This window comes from Mesoplodon densirostris, chromosome 3, assembly GCF_025265405.1.
Source record: "Mesoplodon densirostris isolate mMesDen1 chromosome 3, mMesDen1 primary haplotype, whole genome shotgun sequence".
Lineage (NCBI taxonomy): Eukaryota > Metazoa > Chordata > Mammalia > Artiodactyla > Ziphiidae > Mesoplodon > Mesoplodon densirostris.
This window is the reverse complement of record NC_082663.1, coordinates 80,109,264-80,127,840: the sequence shown is the minus strand read 5'-3', so window position 1 is coordinate 80,127,840 and position 18,577 is coordinate 80,109,264. Positions and strand designations below refer to the sequence as shown.

Here is an 18,577-nt window from a genome sequence, read left to right as displayed (position 1 = left end):
CCCCAAAAAACAACTTGTCTACATGCCTAAAACTGTAACAGTAAATAAGCATAGGCTTCCTATGCCAGCATGTCATGAAGCCCTCACGAGGGATGTAGGGCGGGCTACAGACTGTGTCTGAGGTAGGCTGTCAACTGCCAGAGCATGTCCCACTCTTCCTCCACATCCTCCCACCATCACAACACCCCCATACCATACCCTACCCTGACAAACACCTCATCGAGGGCACAAGAGAGACAAGGTGTTGGGGAAGAAAGAGGGAGGTTCATGTACTCATATAATTTTCTTTCTTTTTCTCTATGTCATACAGAGTACCTTCCCTCTCCTGAATTAACTAAGAACCCAGTTTTAGCAGGAGACAAAACAATAAATCTAGTCCTGACAACTACAGTCCAAGAGTTGTAAGAAGAAGAGTACAACTCAGGGAAAAGGTTTCTTCCCCACCAACTTATGAAAAGTAAGAGAGATAATGGATGTGAAAATGCTTTATAAACTGTAAAACCCTATACAAAACATTAAATAGCATTTTTATCCGAAAATTAAGTTTGTTTAAAAAGCATCATATTATTATGAAAGAAGGCAATACTATAATAAAAAGCTGAATTATTATTAGCATCTAAATGTATTCTAAAACTCTAGGATATGAAACAGACCACAGGTGTGAGATATAACAGCCTTGGTTGCTGATACCTGATGGGCCAGCTCATGAGCGATGATTTTAGTAACCAGTTTTTTATCCATCACTGAAGAAGTATTATTATCATACAGAAGTGTCCCTTCTTGGAAGGTGAGCAAACCCCAATTTTCCATTGCTCCTGCTTCAAAGTCAGGAATAGCCACCAAATCTGGACATAACAAGAAAGAAGTGATCAACTTTATCCCATCTAAGGCACTCCCTAATTAAATCAAAATATTTTACCCACTGGTCTATCACTGAATCAGAAGGCAGTGAATTCATTTATACTCCTAAGGAACTCCTAGGCTACTTCCTAGCCCTGTATGCTCCTCACCTACCTGTCAGCTGAGGAAGACCTGATCAACCCCCTGTAGAGTCACTGTTGCTCTGTCCCTGAGCAAGAGAAGATACCTAATTCCTTCACACTGAAGAAGTTCCCAGAGCAAGGAGGACAAAATGCAGGGCCAACATTCTTCTAGCTAAAACCAGCTCCATGTTGAACAGCACTGAAATGCTCTTGCTTTCCTGAGCTCTCATTACTCCTATTATTTGAATTAGGAATTTCTTAGGAAATTAGAATTAGTCAAACTCCAGACTAAGCCCTAAGCAAATCCCCACTTACACAGCACCTTTGAAATAGTCCCATAAACTTCTAAGTGTTTTAAGCTCCACTTTCAGATACATCCATGGAATCTAAATAATCTTAACAAATACAAACAATTTTGAAGGCAAACAATTAACAGTGTTTCTTGGTTTTCCTTTAAAATAACTTTGGCAAAAGTTCTTCCGAAAAAAACATTTGCAACATAAATCAGTTATAATGATAATGAAAATCAGAGGCACTGTTTGATTCTTACCCAGTTTCTTTAGTGGGTATTGAATTTCAAAGTAGTTTTGATAAAACTCAAGAAGCTTCACAGTTGTTTCCAAGGCATGGTGAGCTTGACCAATCTTTTCTGGGACAGCATATATAGAAACCTAAAAGGTAACAGGTATGATGTAAAGACAGGTACAATTAAAATGGCATGATATTCAGGTGAACACTGTCAAGATTAGCATACCTGAGAACTACATAGAGGTATACGAGATTTTTCAGGACAGCCAACTCTCACTTATAGTTCTTTTAACCCCTATAGGATTTAGCAAGTCATTTCCATACATACAACAATGTTAAAAAAAAAGCAATCAGTAAGTTTTAAGTTAACATGATATCCAAAATAAACTATTTTATATCATATAGCAATTTATAAGCATCTGCCTGTTTAATTTTATGATACTCTTCTCTTCCTCTCCATTACCTACAACGGCCCTTCCTTGTCTATGAGCTATCAAACTGTGAATTATTTGAAGGCCAAAACTAAGTTTTCATCCTTTTAGCACCTATCACAGTGCCTGGCATCGAGCAGGCATTCAATACAGAGAAGTCACAGCTTACAAGGGAGTTAGTTCTAAACTAAGTTCTAACTAAACACCTAAGACAGAAATGTTGAAATTACCCTGGGAAAACCTATTAGAGACCAACACACTCTCTTTCAGTAAGTATGGCACAGCCAGTTTTTCTTGGAAGCCTTGGAACGGCTTCTTTTTTTTTTTTTTTTTTTTTGCTGTTGTTGGCTTGTTTTTAAGGACCATGTTGTATCAAAAATAACCATACCCAGCAGAGTGAAACACTCAGTGAGTGGCACACGGTAACTAAAACCAAGTAAGCGGATACTGGGATTCATGCCCACACAGCCCACTCACTTCAGGGCGCATGCTCCAGGGAAGATGCAGTTGCCCACATTACTTAAATTGTTATTCTTTCTCTCTTCTTCTGATTAAGTGCATAAGTTAAACACATATGATGTAACTAACTATAAATGTCTTATCAGTAAGTATCAAAGGCAAAATTTAAGCAATTACATTAAAAGCAACAGGTTTTAAAAAGCAATATTTATTGTTTTTCAATTGACTGAAAGAAAAAATCCCTCTGTACTCAACTTGGGAAAGTGGGCTATGGACAAGACACTGCAGAAGATAAAAACCTCAAAATAAAGATCCCAGCAGGTGGGAAATAGAGACCTACTGAATAATTCATCATTTGAAAAAATACATTGGTGAACTCTAACCCCAAATTATTTTTGGTCTTTCATTAAAACACTGAAAAACAGTCAACAATTTCTCAGAGGTCAAAATTTCAGCTTTAATTGTCTTTATGTGGGGCCTTAGTCTATAGAACATATGCATTGATCAAAAAAACATGGAGGTAACATGGCATTACAAATTAAATATAAAGAAAAAATTTTAAGTAAACGAACAACAAAATTAAATGCACAAGCTCTGTAGTTAGACTGCCAGGTTCAAATCTCTGCTAGTTGTGTGAAATTAGTTAACCTCAATCTCCTTATCTATAAAATGGTGATAAAAGTAGCTCCTATCCTCACAGGGTTGCTGTCAGGATTAAATGAATACGTATAGAACTTAGAATAGTGCCTGACACAAAAAAAGTGTTCAATAAATAGTAGTTATTATCATTACTACAAATAGAATCCCATCAGAAATGGGGTAAAATATGTATGAGCAGAGATTTGTGGCAACGGTGACAGGAAGAATGAAGTGTTAGGAGTTCAGTTAGCCCATTTAAAATACGTTCCTTTCTAAAGTAACTATGGAAGGAATTTAATATCACATCATGTGGCCAAGTGTACTTCACCAGCCCAGCACTCGAACATCTGCAGCCCTTGGTACAGGACTGTGACCACAGCTTATTGAATTCAGTCACCACCTGCCAAAGGACCAAGCACACTTCCTGCATCAATCCCCCTGTGAAAGTGTGAGCACACAAGCACACACAACGAAGTCTGACATATTCTTTTTATTTTTATTTTTTTCGGTACGCGGGCCCCTCACTGCCGTGGCTTCTCCCATCGCGGCGCACAGGCTCCGGATGCACAGGCCCAGCGGCCATGGCTCACGGGCCCAGCCGCTCTGCGGCATGTGGGATCCTCCCGGACCAGGGCACGAACCCCGTCCCCTGCATCAACAGGCGGACTCTCAACTGCCGCGCCACCAGAGAAGCCCTGACATATTTTTAAATCTAACTACCATTATAAATGACTGTACCAAGATCACTTGGAATTTGAGACCAGTCTTTATTATTTCTGCCTGTTCTTTCCACACATACATATTTTATGTTCCAGTCAATGTAACCATCTAGAAGATGCTGTCCTAATAGAAACACCACCCATATACTCCAGGTTCCTCCTCAAAACATCCTTCTCCCAAACACACCATTTGGCCACTCCCATCACTATATGCAAAAGCATCTTTCATTAGATGAAAAGTTAAGGGAGAAAAAAGAAGTTCACATGGAACTGAAATCTGACCAAAGGATCCACCGAGTCCCATTTCTGGAATACAATGACTAGGAAGAAAGGTAGTTTGGCATTTTCTCTTTCCTTCTACTTCTCTTCCTTTAAAAAATGTGCTGTGAATTCTCACTAGAGATGAATTGTCAGGTCATTACAATTATTATCATGCTTGTTTTAAGAGCAACAGAAGCAGTAAGAAATAAACAAAGAAAGCAATCTAGTTCAACAAAGAAGTTTTGACCAGCACCCTGCACTTGGTAACAGCACTCTAAACACTGTTAAATGCAAGTCAACTGGTGCTCAGGCCTTAAGGCTTACCACTTAAAACTTTTCCTACAACATCTCTTGCTAAGACCTGAGAGATTTATAAAAGACACAAAAAAGTCCCCTAGTCAGCTCTCAGAGAGAAGAGTTAAGACTGAGGAATAGCAGATTCGTTAGGTTTAACTTGCTCTGCTCCTTAATTTAATAAGAAGCAAAAACTAGATAAAAGCAAAAACAGAACCAAACCTCATCCCCCCAAAAGAACAACAAGACAGCCTGCAAGATTTATGAAGATAGAAAATATTGGAATCTTCCAAGACTAAGTTTCCTGAAAAACACCAGCTTTACTAAACAGACAGCTGAACATACAAAAAGCATAAATTCCTTAAAAAAAAACCCCAAAAAACAAAAAAACCTCACCAGAATGAAGTCTATCCAGAATAACTGATTACATGGGACTTGAGACTTTAGTAGAATGATATAAATTACATATAATGTCCCTAGTTGGTGGAAGGATACTTGAGGAAATGTTGTTTGTGGAGCTAAGTCATGTTCCTGACTAAATAAGAATAAATTAAAATTATAACTTCACATGGATAATAGTGTTGAAGGTTCTGTTTGGATGTTAAACAGACATGATGTCCACATCTGACTAACCACCAATGGATTCTGATTCTACAAATTAGACCTGTTACGGTAAAAATGAAATCAGGCAATGGCAGCAACAAAATAAAAACCTCAAGACAAACTAATGAAGTGTATTTCAAAACTAACCTAGACTTTTCTAGGTAATTCTGGCATCCCTGAAGGCAGAGAGAGGTTTAAGGAACACTGAATAATGGACAGAAATGATAAAACAAATGTTCTCTCTTTCTTTAGGTCTTTGACAACATAGTAATCTTTATCACTGAACAGGCCACGTGTAATAATCCACAGTCAACTTTGACATTTTCAGTTGTTTACTATGACTGACATTAATAAGTAAAGCCCTACTGCCTTATTCCTGAATCTTGTGAAATAGGCCTAATGTCAAATATTACAAAATAGAACATATCCTAGAGATTACAACATTTTAGTGGAACAAAAATCCTTTATTAGACTCTAAGTCTGAATTTCTGATCACCATACCTACAGAAATTACATCATTTGTTGTAAGAAGCAGTATATTGTGGTAGACAGTGAATTCTGACTATCATTCACTGGCTATGCAATCTAGGTCAATTACTTAACCTCTCTGGTACACTGTTTCTTCATCAGCAATATGAGGCTAATGCCTTCCCCTCATTTGGTTTATAAAATAAAAAGATGTTTATAAATGAGAGCTCAAGACAACTGCCTGCACAGAGTATAACTCCACACATGCTAGAGTCTTCCCCATTTCCTAATAAAAAGAGAAAGTTAATAAAACAGTTGTTTATTTGTAATTTTTTCAAAATACATTTACTACTGGGTAGCATTAAAAATGATAAAGGTTATTTATATTTATATTTATATATACAAGGGAGTTTACATACATACAAGGGAGTTTCTCTGTGTGTGTATTACTATCTGCCAGGTACCAAAGATTCTACAGGAATTTAAAAAACTTAATCCTTGAGAGAGCAGGGTAATATAGACAATATAGTATTAGAGTTGTGGAAGGTGAGGTTTAGAGAATTACAGAGCAGTCTGCCCAAGGGCACATAGGTAGAAAGCTGTATAGGAGAGATCTGAACTGAGGTAGATGCCAGAGTCCATGTTTAACCATGTTGCTTCCTAATACATGTAAATAAAAAGAAAAAAAATTCACTTGAAACTCCTCTCTCTCTTTCAGTCTCTCTCTCTTTCCAGTTGACCCTTGAACAATGACGGGGTTAGGGGCAACAACCCTCGGAGCAGTTGAAAATCTGAGTATAACTTATAGTCAGTCTTCTGCATCTAAGGATTCAAACTACGGATCATGTAGTACTGCAGTATTTACTATTGAAAAAAATCTGCAATAAGTGGGCTTGTGCAATTCAAACTCGTGTTCTTCAAGGGTCAACTGTTGTGGACAAAATATATATATATATGTATATGTTTTATATATATGTTATACATATATGTTATATATATGTTATATATATGAGATATATATATATATATATATATATATATATATAATATATGAGGTATATATCTGAGCAGTGAATAATTCAGCCTGACTAGATGAAAGAATTCCATTGGAGCAATTGGAAATATAACCGAATTTATGAGGGCCTTGGATATCACAGAATGATGAGTTTGAATGTAATCCTACAGACAGTAAGAAGCCAGCATAGCTGCTGAAAGAAAGAATGAGAGAGGGATGGAGGGGGAGAGAAAGAGAGAGAGGGAAAATAAAAAGCCTAGACTACATACACTTTGAGATACAATAAAAAGTGCTAGGGATTTTATATCAAAGAGTGTGATAAGAACTACAACAGAGATGTAACTAAAGTGCTATGAAATATCAGAGGGAATGATTAATCCCAGCTGGGGAAAGAATGAAAAGCTTCAAGGAGAGGGTGGTACTCAGCTGGCTCTTGAAGAAGCAACCTGATTTAAGATTGAACCTTTTAGGTTTTATAAAGGCTGCAACATCTGCATCAAGGGCTAAATTTGGGGTGCAAAACTTGAAGAGAGATTAATTGAATTTTTTCCAGGATTAAACCAGTCTTAATATCCTTTCGAAAGGATTCCAAAAAACTCTTTGGTTTAGACTTGCCAAAAACTCTTTTAAACCCAAAGGTGAGCACTTACTCAATGTAGTCCACATTACCCTTGAACACGAACAGGTCTCCATCCTTTGAGCATAAGGTCATATGGCGGTGTTATTGCTGATGAAGAGCAGATAATCCTTACCTCACCCCTTCTCTCTTAGAGTTAATGGAGTAGACATGATAATCTTTTCTAACAGAAGGAGTATGCCCCTCGTAATTAGCAAATAATAAGATCCAAATACACTGTGATTAAAATAAAGTTCTTTGGTCTGGAAAGGAAGCCCAAATCCAAGTGAATGTGTTCAAAGGGTAGAAAACATACCCTGGTGGGGATCAAAAATATGAAAAAAAATTAAAGAATTCCATCATATTTCTATCAAGAAAAATAATCACTTTTAGCTTTAAAAGGCCCTTTTCTCCTATGTTGTTAGTATGTGAAGATATTAGCTTTTTAAGGTCTTTACAGTGAAATTAAGGCATAAAATCCAATCAAACAATCATTTACAGACAGATTCAAATGACGAAGAAAAGCAGAGGAGCCTAATTAGAACAAAGGGTCAATCTTGACAAATTACAGACATACCAGACATTTAAACAATCTTCTCTCTTTAAGATGAAGAAAATTCAATCAGGACTTGCTTTTTCAAAGGTGCATTCAAATGACTTTTACAACTTGGAGTTTTTCTTCTAACTAAATTTTTATGCTATCTTTTAAGCCTGCACAATCTTCTAGATTTGCTGCTGTCCAATAAAATGTTCTGCATTGATGGAAATATTCAATATCTTTGATGTCCAATAAGGTAGCCACTAGCCACAAGAATGCTAGAAATGTGGCTACTGAGACTAAGGAAGTGAATTTTAAATTTAATTAATTTTTGCAGCTTTAGTGATATAATTAACATATAATATTATGTAAGTTTAAGGTATACAACATGTTCATTAGATACACTTATATATTGTGAAATGATTACCACAGTAGCACGAGTTAACACTTCCATCACTTCACATAACTACCATTTCTTTTGCATGGTGAGAACATTTAAGCAACTCTCTTTGCAACTTTCAAATATATAATACAGTGTTAACTATAATCACCATGCTGTACATTAGCTCCCCAGAACTTATTTATACCTGGAAGTTTGGACCCTTTGACCAACATCTCTCCATCTCCCCCACCCCTCAGGCCCTGGCAACCATGAGTCCATGAGTTCAGTTTTAGATTCCACACCTAAGTGAGGTCACATAGTCTTTGTCTTTGTCTGTCTGACTTATTTCACTTAGCATAATGCCCTCAAGGTCCATATATGTTGTCCCAAATGGCAAGATTTCCTTCTTTCTTTCTCATGGCTGAATAACATTCCATTGTGTGTGTGTGTGTGTGTGTCACTTCTTTTTCATCCTTTTTACCTTTGTTCTTCCCTGACCAGATAATATAAAATTTCCTGTCTTCTAACTCGCAAATTCTTTTTCTTGCTTGATCCATTCTGCCGCTGATGGTCTGTATTGCATTTTTCATTTCATTCACTGTATTTTTCAGACCCAGAATTTCTGTTTGGTTCTTTTTTTTTTTATGATTTCTATGTCTCCGCTAAACATTTCATTTTGTTCATGTACTGTTTCTTGATTTAATTAAATTGTCTTTCTGTGTTTTCATATTATACAGCACAGTTCTAGAGGCTTTCTTATACATATATTGTCTTACTGAAATTCTCTTACAAAAGTAAAATTTAAAGGAACTTAAAAATTATTGATTTTTTTAGGTATTCAAATAATAACAGTAAATAACAACTAAGTAAAAAGTAACACGGCTGGTATAAAATGTCAGAGCTGTGAACCAAAAGATTGTTTTCCTTCATAAAGCATTTACCAGATATCATGAAAGGATTCCTCTCAACCTCCTGTGAATATAGGTTTTCAAGACAATTACCACAACAACATACATACCAGGGTTCCATTTATGTCCTGACTCAGATTCTTCAACTCCCCCACAATGAAAGCAACCAGGTAAGTGCTCATCTTCACACTCTCAGAAAACTCGTCCTGTACAAGTCCATCTTCCATAATGACTGATGACTTCTACAAGCAATGGGGAAAATGACAGTTCTGTAACTATGAGAATAAATGACAGTGACATATAAACTGGGAAACTGAAGATTCAAATAGGAAATAAGTAGTGAAGATGCGGGCATATTTTAATCTCTCAGCACAAGTTTCCAAACAACACGGCCCTCAGTCTCAGTCTGTTCTACCATCCTTCATCATGAGGACATACTGAGTACAGTAAAAATCCTTAAGAAGTTCCTAGTCTCAAACAATGGCTTTAAATAAATGTAAGTTAGAAACAGTAAGTAGCAGTGGCTCTGTTTCTCCCCTTTAAAACACCATCAAAACCAAAAATCCTTCCTTATGACCTAGGAGTACTCCATTCTACTGCTACAAATACATTCACACAAGAATGAGCTACAGCTGGTTAATCCCTCCAAATGATCTGAAATGGCTTCGTAAAGGACCGTGTTGATGACCACAAGAAGGCTTAGTGGGCTTAAAGGTGATAAGTCACTAGAAAAGTCTGCAGTAGACACAAGATGAGGGAAGGCGGGCAACCTTGCAGGATTTTCCAACTGTGAATTTAAAATATGTTTTGGGTTACTAGGCAAGTAAGCATTTGACCTCCCTTAGAGAAAGATTAAGGTGAAGAGTATGGCTAGGAGTAGAGCTGCTGAAGTGATGTCCTTGTCGAAGGACAGACCATGTCCTCTCCTTGACTCAAGGGCTGACTCATAGTCTGTTAGATGTGGCTGCTCCTCCTCCCCAGTCACATGGCTTCTGAGAGGTTCCTATCGGCTGCACACAGCTCTCAGGTGTAACAAAAGGACCCACCCCTAAGTTCTGTTTAGCATAAAAACAATTCTGCCTGATTTCACCCCCACTACTTCCATGCAGAGCTCACAGCCAAGAAAGATGTCCATGTTCTTGTTGTTCAACCTCCATGTTAACCATCTCGATTTCTCAGTAACCAGTAAAACACCAAGGTCAATCATGATTCAACACTACCAAATATCACTGTTTAGAATAGTAAATTCACCATGTCTTTGAAAATATCACTGTGCTCTTTAGTAGCAGTTCACAGTATTAATATTTGCAGAACTTTAGTACAATAGCACAGACTTCACATTTCCTGCCCATTCCTTCCACATCCAGTCTTTCTCTTTCCTCAAGTGCTTCTCAGGCTGACTTCCCAATTGATTCCAATATATATTTTACTTTTATTTAAGCATTTTAAGAAAGAATAAGAATGTATATGATTTTAATCATTCTCAACAGTATGGCAAAGAAGAATTCAAGTATTCAAAACAAAGAAAGAGACCTACTCAAAGATTTTACATTCAAGGAATAGAACAGTACCTTAGGCATATTTGATAAAGCAGTGTATTGCTCATCTCTTATGATCCTGATGATAAATGTGGCTTTAAATGCTGGTTCATCAAAACAAGGGAAAGCAGATCTTGCTGCCAAGGGTTCAAACTGAGTTGCTGCAAAGTACCTAAAACAAATGCAAATCCATCCAATAGTTATTGAGTACCTACTATTCAAGGCACCTTGCCAAGTTCTAGGGATACTAAGATAAATATCATACAAGCCCAGACATTAAAGGATTCTCAATCAACTGGGAGAGGCAGAGGTTATACAGTAGAAACTTATCAGGCTGCGAATCATGTCCTAATAGTGCGAACAAAGCAGTGGAAACAAAGGGTAGGAAACAAAGTCTGCCTAGTGGTAGAGACACTGTAAGGAAACTGGTGACAAAATATGAAGAGGGCCTTTAAAAATGAGGAATATTTGAAAAGGTAGAGAAAGGAAGACAGTGCAGCCTAGAAAGAGTAGGAAGCACAAGGAAGGACTGAGCAGTGCATATTCAGGGACTGGGGGTGGGTGTCCAAGGTGGCTGGAGATGAAGCCACAAAGATAGGCTATAGCTGGCCACTGAGGTCTTAAAAAGGTTTCTGATGAAAGATCACTATAAAAGATTGTCATCCATTGCCATTATTCTCTGTACAGACTGTGCCTTCATAACACTAAACCTCACACTCACAACCTGCACTTTCATGAGGACTGAAAAAACTAGGTGTCCTATAGTATGCTGTTGTTCTTTACTCTCTTCAGAAATGAATCAAAAATTTTCCTCCTCTCCTACAGCAACAACACTTGAGAATTTAACTATAAGTCCTCAATTAAAGGTTGGGAGAAAAGCATAAAAAGAGGAGAAATGCAGATTTTTAGTTAAGCAGAAGAATAAAATAGATCTGCATTTGGAAAATCATACAAACATGGTCATAAGAAATCAGGACACGTGTGGCCCTGGTGTGCACATATCAGCTACCAGTCAATATGGTACATAGATAACCACCACTGTGGACATGATTGCCTCGCTTGCTTAGGACTTAGTCCGCCTAGAAGGGTGGGATAGGGAGGGTGGGAGGGAGACGGAAGAGGGAGGGGATATGGGGATGTATGTATAGCTGATTCACTTTACTATACAGCAGCAACTAACACAACAATGTAAAGCAATTATACTCCAATAAAGATGTTTAAAAAAAAAAAAAAGGCAAGTAGAAAAGAGTGTAAGATTTAGAGTCAGAAGACCCAAACTCTGCAACTTACCAGCCACATGACTTCAGCAAATCAGTGATCTACATCTCATTTCCTTATTTGTTAAACTAGGATCAAGGTAGGACCCCCTACCAAACATTTAGGGTTTTTGCTAGAATCGAATAAGACTATTCATAGTAACAACCACTTGTATGCCATAAATTCCTACACAGATGTCTATTATAAATGCTGGATAGTCATAACTCTTCCTTCACGCTTAGAATTACTGTGCTTCTGTCCTAGTAAGGATTTGCCCAAATAACTGTTTGTTAGGGTAAACTGCAAGAACGACAGCAATCAACATATGTGAAACAATTTAAAAATATGTTTCGAACTTTCCATTTCTTCACCCAACTCCCAAATTCTTACCCAGTTAACTGAAGATTTTGGAGGAGGGCCACAAGGGACTAAGGGATAAAGTTTGATGACATCCATATTATTCATATGAGAGTCTACTTGGACCATGATTTTGGATAAAAACTGTATTATAATGTTCTAAGACAAATAAGATCTTAAATTATTGTTAAAAGAGATGCAATAAGAACTATCTTACATAGAAGTCCCTTTGAAAAGGCTGCTGCTTGATGATACTTATAATCTTTTCTATCTAAGCTGAATACCTCAAAGCTTGTTCTTTCATTAGTGACTGCATTTGCCTTCAGAAATACTAGTTGCAGTTTGAGCACCACCTCCAGGAGCACTGAAGACAGTTATGAATTAGCTGAGGGTCAGTAAGAGAATTCTAAGCACTGGTGATAACAATGGGTAAAGAAGTGAAAACTAAGGAGGCAGTGCACCACAGTGGTTAAGAATGTGGTCTTTGTAGTTAAAATGACTTTGGGTTTGAGTTCCCCTCTGCTACTTGCTAGCCATAAGATGCTGAATGAATTACTTCATGTGCCCCTGCTTCCTCATCTGTAAAGTGAATAAAATATAATTTCCACCTCTTAGTGAGTTTGACAAGATAAAAGACTAAACATATAAAATGCTTGCAACAGTTTCTAGCACTTCAGTTCTCAAGTAAATATGGGCTGCCATTATCACTGGAAAGTGCACATGAAGTTCATTAAGGCAGGTGAGGGCTGTAAGAGAAAAAACGGCCCAGATCTTGAAAGAAATTGAACTAAATCTTGTTAAAAATGAGGAACTGCTGAAGGATCATAAACCAAAGACCAACATGGTCAGGTCTGTACTTCTAGAAATAGTCTGGCAGCAGTGTGGAAGATGGGGGAAAGAGGAGGGGGAAAGCTGTAGTAAGATTAGAGGTCAGGGGTCCAGTGAAGAAGATGAATCAAGAGTTCGAGAAAAAGACACTGAGAGATTGAAGGACAAAGAAATAAAACACATCTCCAGCCTAAATTCCTTTGTTAGTTTTTTAGTGTCAGTTTGTTATCTAGAACCTTACATCTATGGTCAATAACTTCTAGACTTAACTGCAAGCTTACTGACCATCTCCACTTCTTAGATGACACAGGTAAAGTTCCTTTACCACAAGCAGTGGCAGTATGTTTGACATTTACATTTACTTTGATTTTCCAATCAATAGGAAATATATCCCTTAATTACTTTAACTACTTGTTTTGAATTACAGTTTTCAGGCCTCTTGAGAGGTATAAATACTTAATTACTTTATCTACTTGTTTTGAATTAGTTTTCAGACCTCTTGAAAGGTATAAATAATCTTCTAAACTTCTATCTTGCATCAAGATATACAATCATGTGGGGCATTCATTTTATGGAACCAGGTAGGTTAATGGATTTATATATTTTTTGTAATAGTAGAGTTTCACAAATTTTAAAGTACTATTTAAAAAAATACTCTATTTCGTAATTTTAAGAATGTCTTCCCATAGTATGAGTGTGTTTCGTGTTTGGTAATTGCAATCATTGTTGCTTTTGTTGTGGTCATCCATTTACAATGTTTGGTGTCAGTTTATTTATCTCCTGTAAAAATAAAATATAGTGTGTGTGTGTGTGAAAAAAAAAAAAGAATGTCTTCCATTTTTCTAGCATTTTCCACGACTCAATCCAGCCCACAGCAAAAGGGTCAACAAGTGACCCTGTCCAAAACCACCTCGCTCTGCCACACAACATTGACTCTTCCCACTACATTCAGGCAGGCCCAAGAGGATCCGAGGGCAATAATCTGATTGGAAGAGGTGACTAGGGTATTTGTCGTAAAGGTCTGATTGCATACTAAGAACACTGTTTTTATGTATATCCTATAATTCCTAGAGATGATGGAGATTATAGGAGAAGTAAAGCCGAGAAGCCCCAAGCTATCCCTGCAATTATAAATTTGCTTTTCATGTCAGATCTCATGGCAAGAGCCAGCATGCCATTTATTTTAAAAGTATTACGCTACGGGGAAAGAGAAAAATTACTTATCTGAATAGGACTATAGATCTTGCTTTGTCTCTCTCTAGTTAAGAAGGATCAAAAAACTTAAGACAGATTTAAAATATTCATTTCTATTTTTCTCAATATACCAACATACATTAGCCAAATGGCCATCAATGGTAATTCACATACTGGTTTGCAAAGAAACATGAGAGAATGCTCCAATGCACTAAGCAGATCTGACAAGGACTTTGTACACGTAAGAGAAGTGACATTACTGCTACTTAAGAATAGTCTGTTGCAACTGTGCACTGCATCTTTCCAGAAATTCAAAGTACATCTATGAATACTAAGATTAAAGAACAAAATATATGGTTTAAATGGAGAGCTGAATAATTTTAAGTCGCTTTTTAAAAATGAATCTCTCCAAGATTTCTTTTTTTTTACTTTTCCATCAGAAATCCAAAACAGAATGGCATTAAAAAAACAAAAAACAGCAAAGATACTAAAAATTACATATATAAGTATACAACACTTCTTCATGCTTTCTTTCTCCATCTCAGTAAGCACCTCCTAAAAGTTCCACACAATAGGAAACTAAGACTGAAAGAATAACCTGTATTCTTCTATATTTGGTTCACATGGAGACCTTGAAGGTGATAGAAAACTAGATTCATCTTATAAGATATGAAAAGCTCAAGATAACTTAAGTGTTTGTGATAGAGAATGTAACTGATATAATCCTTGTCCATTTCCTTCCATCAGCATGCCCCCAGCCCCACCGTGACATATCATATATATGATACATACTCAAGGCTTTGACTAAGAGAGAAAGAGTATACTCTTCCAAATCACCATTCTACTATTTTTCACCTAATCTCTTAAATTAAAAAAAAAATTGCAGTTAATGTCTCTAGTGTGGGCAAAGGGATCCACATTGCAGAAGTCATCAGAGAGCAAAGAAGCAGAATCATTTAAGAGGGCTACATACTTTTTCTCATTACTTTCATCTGTGTAGGAGATGCCATAGAACCCACAGTAAGAACTAGATATATTTGCCGAATACTCTATCTTCAAGGTATAATTGTGTCCTTCAAGAAGGGCCTCGGGGGCAACAATGGCGATTTGTTCATGAAATGGATATTCCAGGACATCAACTTGTTTTTCTTGGCTTGAAACTGCTGACATAAAGGTCACTCTTGAAATATTATGGCCTGTGCTGTGAAGAACTATGTTCCATGTGGCCTGAAGAACCTGAAGTGAAATCGTCACAGAGCCCCTGAATGTCATCGAGGTTAGGTTTGGGTGTAGGTTAAGTTCATAGCGTACTGGCATAATGGCAGTGGGAAGCCTGATTTGTGCCCATGGAAACAACTTCCCATTAGTTGCAATTGGCTGAATTAATCCCATTGATTGGTTTTTTTTATGGCAGCCTTCTTTGGTAAAGGTACATCTGGGCAGTAGATAAATCACCATGATTACAGAAACAGCAACCACAATGACAAAAGCACAGACCACCATGGTCCTCGCAGACGGTACTGAACAAGTCCCATCTGAGCTCTGCCTGTAGCCGGCTGCACTGTTTCGAAGGCCCGAGCTCCTGTTCATGAAGGACATGCCCAGCAACTTTGCGGATGACTCATAATCCTCTTCGTCCTCATCCATCTCATGCTCACCAAGACCCCGCACCAGCAGTCGTGAACCCCGGGGCTCATATTCCACCTCATCAGGCTCTAGAGGATGTAAACAAGGTTCTTTGGCTAAATCCACCACATCTGGTTCTTCCTCAAACATGCTGTTTTCAATCATATTCCTGGGGAGCTGAAGCCGATCTAAAAAAACCAAAACATAAGGACCAGGCACAGAGTTAGAAAAAAAAAAAAAAGCTCATAATACCACGTTTAATCTAAGGATTTTTTTTAAATCACTAAGACTTATTTCCATCTCAGAGGTGCTGAATTAAATGTTTATAATACTCTTGTATCATCCATTAAAAACTCAAGCATAGATAAGAGCATATCACAGTCTTAAAATAAGAAAGCTAAACAAACAGGCTAGTATCAAAAAAGGCAGCTGAGATTAAATACTGATTTCCTTAATACACTCCTGCCCAACAACCTGGGCCCTTGTCCTGAGCTTTAGAGGGCCCTGCTTTTGCCCGCCTCTAGCTGTGCATGTCCCCAGCCGGGTGAGGAGTCAGTAAGATCAAAGAATGCCCATCCATAGCCCATGTCCCTCTTCTGCAGTCTAGGTACCAGAATCCCCAGAATTCCTGCTTAAAAGGCTCAAACCTGCTTCTACGGCCTTTGTGGGTCTCCTCTCTGAGTCCCATTCTCCCTAGGGAGGACCACAGCTGGAATGCCCATTCATAGCTTGAATGATGGGTAAGCAACAGGCTGGATTACTTATTTCCCCTTGGAAGAGGGATGTTTCTGTTCCACAGCAAACTGCAAGGGTCAAATTATATAGGAAATTTCCATAATCAAGAAATAATTTTTAGGACTTCCCTGGTGGTGCAGTGGTTAAGAATCCACCTGCCAATGCAGGACACATGGGTTCGAGCCCTGGTCTGGGAAGATCCCACATGCCGTGGAGCGACCAAGCCCGTGAGCCACAACTACTGAGCCTGTGCTCTAGAGCCCGCGGGCCACAACTTCTGAGCCCGTGTGCCACAACTACTGCAGCCCGCGCACCTAGAGCCTGTGCTCCGCAACAGGAGAAGCCACCGCAATGAGAAGCCTGGGCACCGCAACAAACAGTAGCTCCCGCTCGCCACAACAAGAGAAAGCCTACACGCAGCAACAAAAGACCCAATGTAGCCAAAAATAAATAAATAAATTTATTTAAAAAAAAAAGAAATAATTTTTAAAAAGATGAAAGAACTATAAAAATCAGATAAAACTACAATCCAACCTGTCTTTTCATGCTTCCAGAGCACTTAGAAGTACAAGAGATTCCCCTCTGTAACAACCACATAATACACCATAAGTGTAAGTGGATCCTGGGGTGGGGTAGTGGTGGGAACTTTTAAAACCACACAAAAAAGCTGCACTCCCCAACTTGCCAAGAATCACTAAGGAAAAAAAAAAAAAAGACTCAAAAAGTAGAGGAGTAAATAATAGCATACAGATAAATAATTCCTAGGGCTAGATTGAAAGTTTGATCAATGAAACCCCCATTAACCTTTCCCTACAAGGTACTTTATACATATCATTTCTAATCCTCACAATAATTCTATAAAATGGCAAGTATTATACTATTTCAGACATAAGAAAACAAACAAGCCAAAAACAGAAATAGGAGTTAATTTACCTTCACAAAGTGACAGTTATTTAGTCACAAAACTGATACTATAGCTCAGGTCTAAAACTCTGATCCCAAATTTTAGATTCTTTCCATTATTATATTGCATCTCCCTACTCAACTAGCTCAAGGGATGAGAGCTTGCACCTATTTATTTCTTTTGTATTTGGCAATGAATTTGCTTCGAGTATTATTTCACCATCAGCAAGGCAAAACTTACATAAAATTCCTTAATATCTAGCTTGACATAAATGCCATGTGTTTAGTGCTACTCATAAGTACTAACTAAAGAGGGGCAACTCATAATACATGAAACCAAGTACCAATAAACATCAGGATAAAGTTTAGTGTCTTACTACTCCAAGTGTGGTCTGCGAACCAGAGCATCTACATCACACAGCAACTATTTATAAGAGCAGACTCTCAAGTCCCTTCCCTTAATCTGAATTTTAACAAATCCTCAGGAGATTTATGTGCACATAAGTTTGAGAAGCACTGGTCTAAGCCTTCTCCATGGTCAGATCCCGGGCAGCATTGGACTTTGCATCCTTGCGTGTGCTCTGGCCATCCCAACTGCTCGCTCATCTGAGACAAGACAGGCTGCTCTTCTATGCCATGCTCCACTTTTGTTTTCCTGTCTGTTCCCTTTGCCTGCAATGTCATCATTTCTCCCACCCCAGTCCACCTGGTGAACACTTGTTATCCCATAACTCATCTTAACTTGCTACAGTGTAAATTTAAAAAGTTATTTTCTTTTTGTTTCTTCCTTTTTCTTTATTATCTTTCAAAAATACATTTTCTTTTCACTTCATCTCACTCCTTTTAGCTTTGGGGAGCATAGAGACTCTAATGAGGTTGCCTTTTCCTACCTCCTCTCCAGCCCCAAATTTTTAAAAGCTATGCTGCTTTAAAAGTTTTCTCTGAAAAAAACTTTTAATCACTTTCCAGGTGTGTGGGTTCAGCAATCTGCCGTCTACCCATCTCCTGTGACTTGTCTAGAAATGTAAGAAGGGTGACAGTTACAACATTCTGCTTTGGGAATTTAATCTCCTAAACTTCCTACAGTGCCCCAACTTCTTGTGACATAATTTTGTTTTGTTTTGATAGTTAATTGTGTTTGAGACTCATTCATTTCATTAACAGAGCAAATACTGCTGTAATTGAACTCAAAAAAAATTTTTAATTATTAATGAACTCTCAGTGGTTAGAAATTTTCTGTGGTAGTTTTAAGTACCTGGTACAGTAATGCAGATTAGGTTACTTAATTTGCTTTT

At 37.7% G+C, this 18,577-nt stretch overlaps 1 protein-coding gene across 2 annotated transcripts in view; it reads right to left on the bottom strand.

Annotated features, from left to right (window-relative positions):
• LNPEP (leucyl and cystinyl aminopeptidase) overlaps positions 1 to 18,577 on the bottom strand; it is a 107,064-nt gene that overhangs the window by 47,148 nt on the left and 41,339 nt on the right. For both annotated transcript variants that reach the window (XM_060093190.1, XM_060093192.1), the window contains exons 2-6: positions 14,992 to 15,832; positions 10,416 to 10,554; positions 8,955 to 9,086; positions 1,534 to 1,654; positions 691 to 845 (exon numbers count right to left, since the gene is read on the bottom strand). In XM_060093190.1, the coding sequence (XP_059949173.1) occupies positions 691 to 845; positions 1,534 to 1,654; positions 8,955 to 9,086; positions 10,416 to 10,554; positions 14,992 to 15,832 (1,388 nt within the window). The remainder of the gene's footprint in view (positions 1 to 690; positions 846 to 1,533; positions 1,655 to 8,954; positions 9,087 to 10,415; positions 10,555 to 14,991; positions 15,833 to 18,577) is intronic.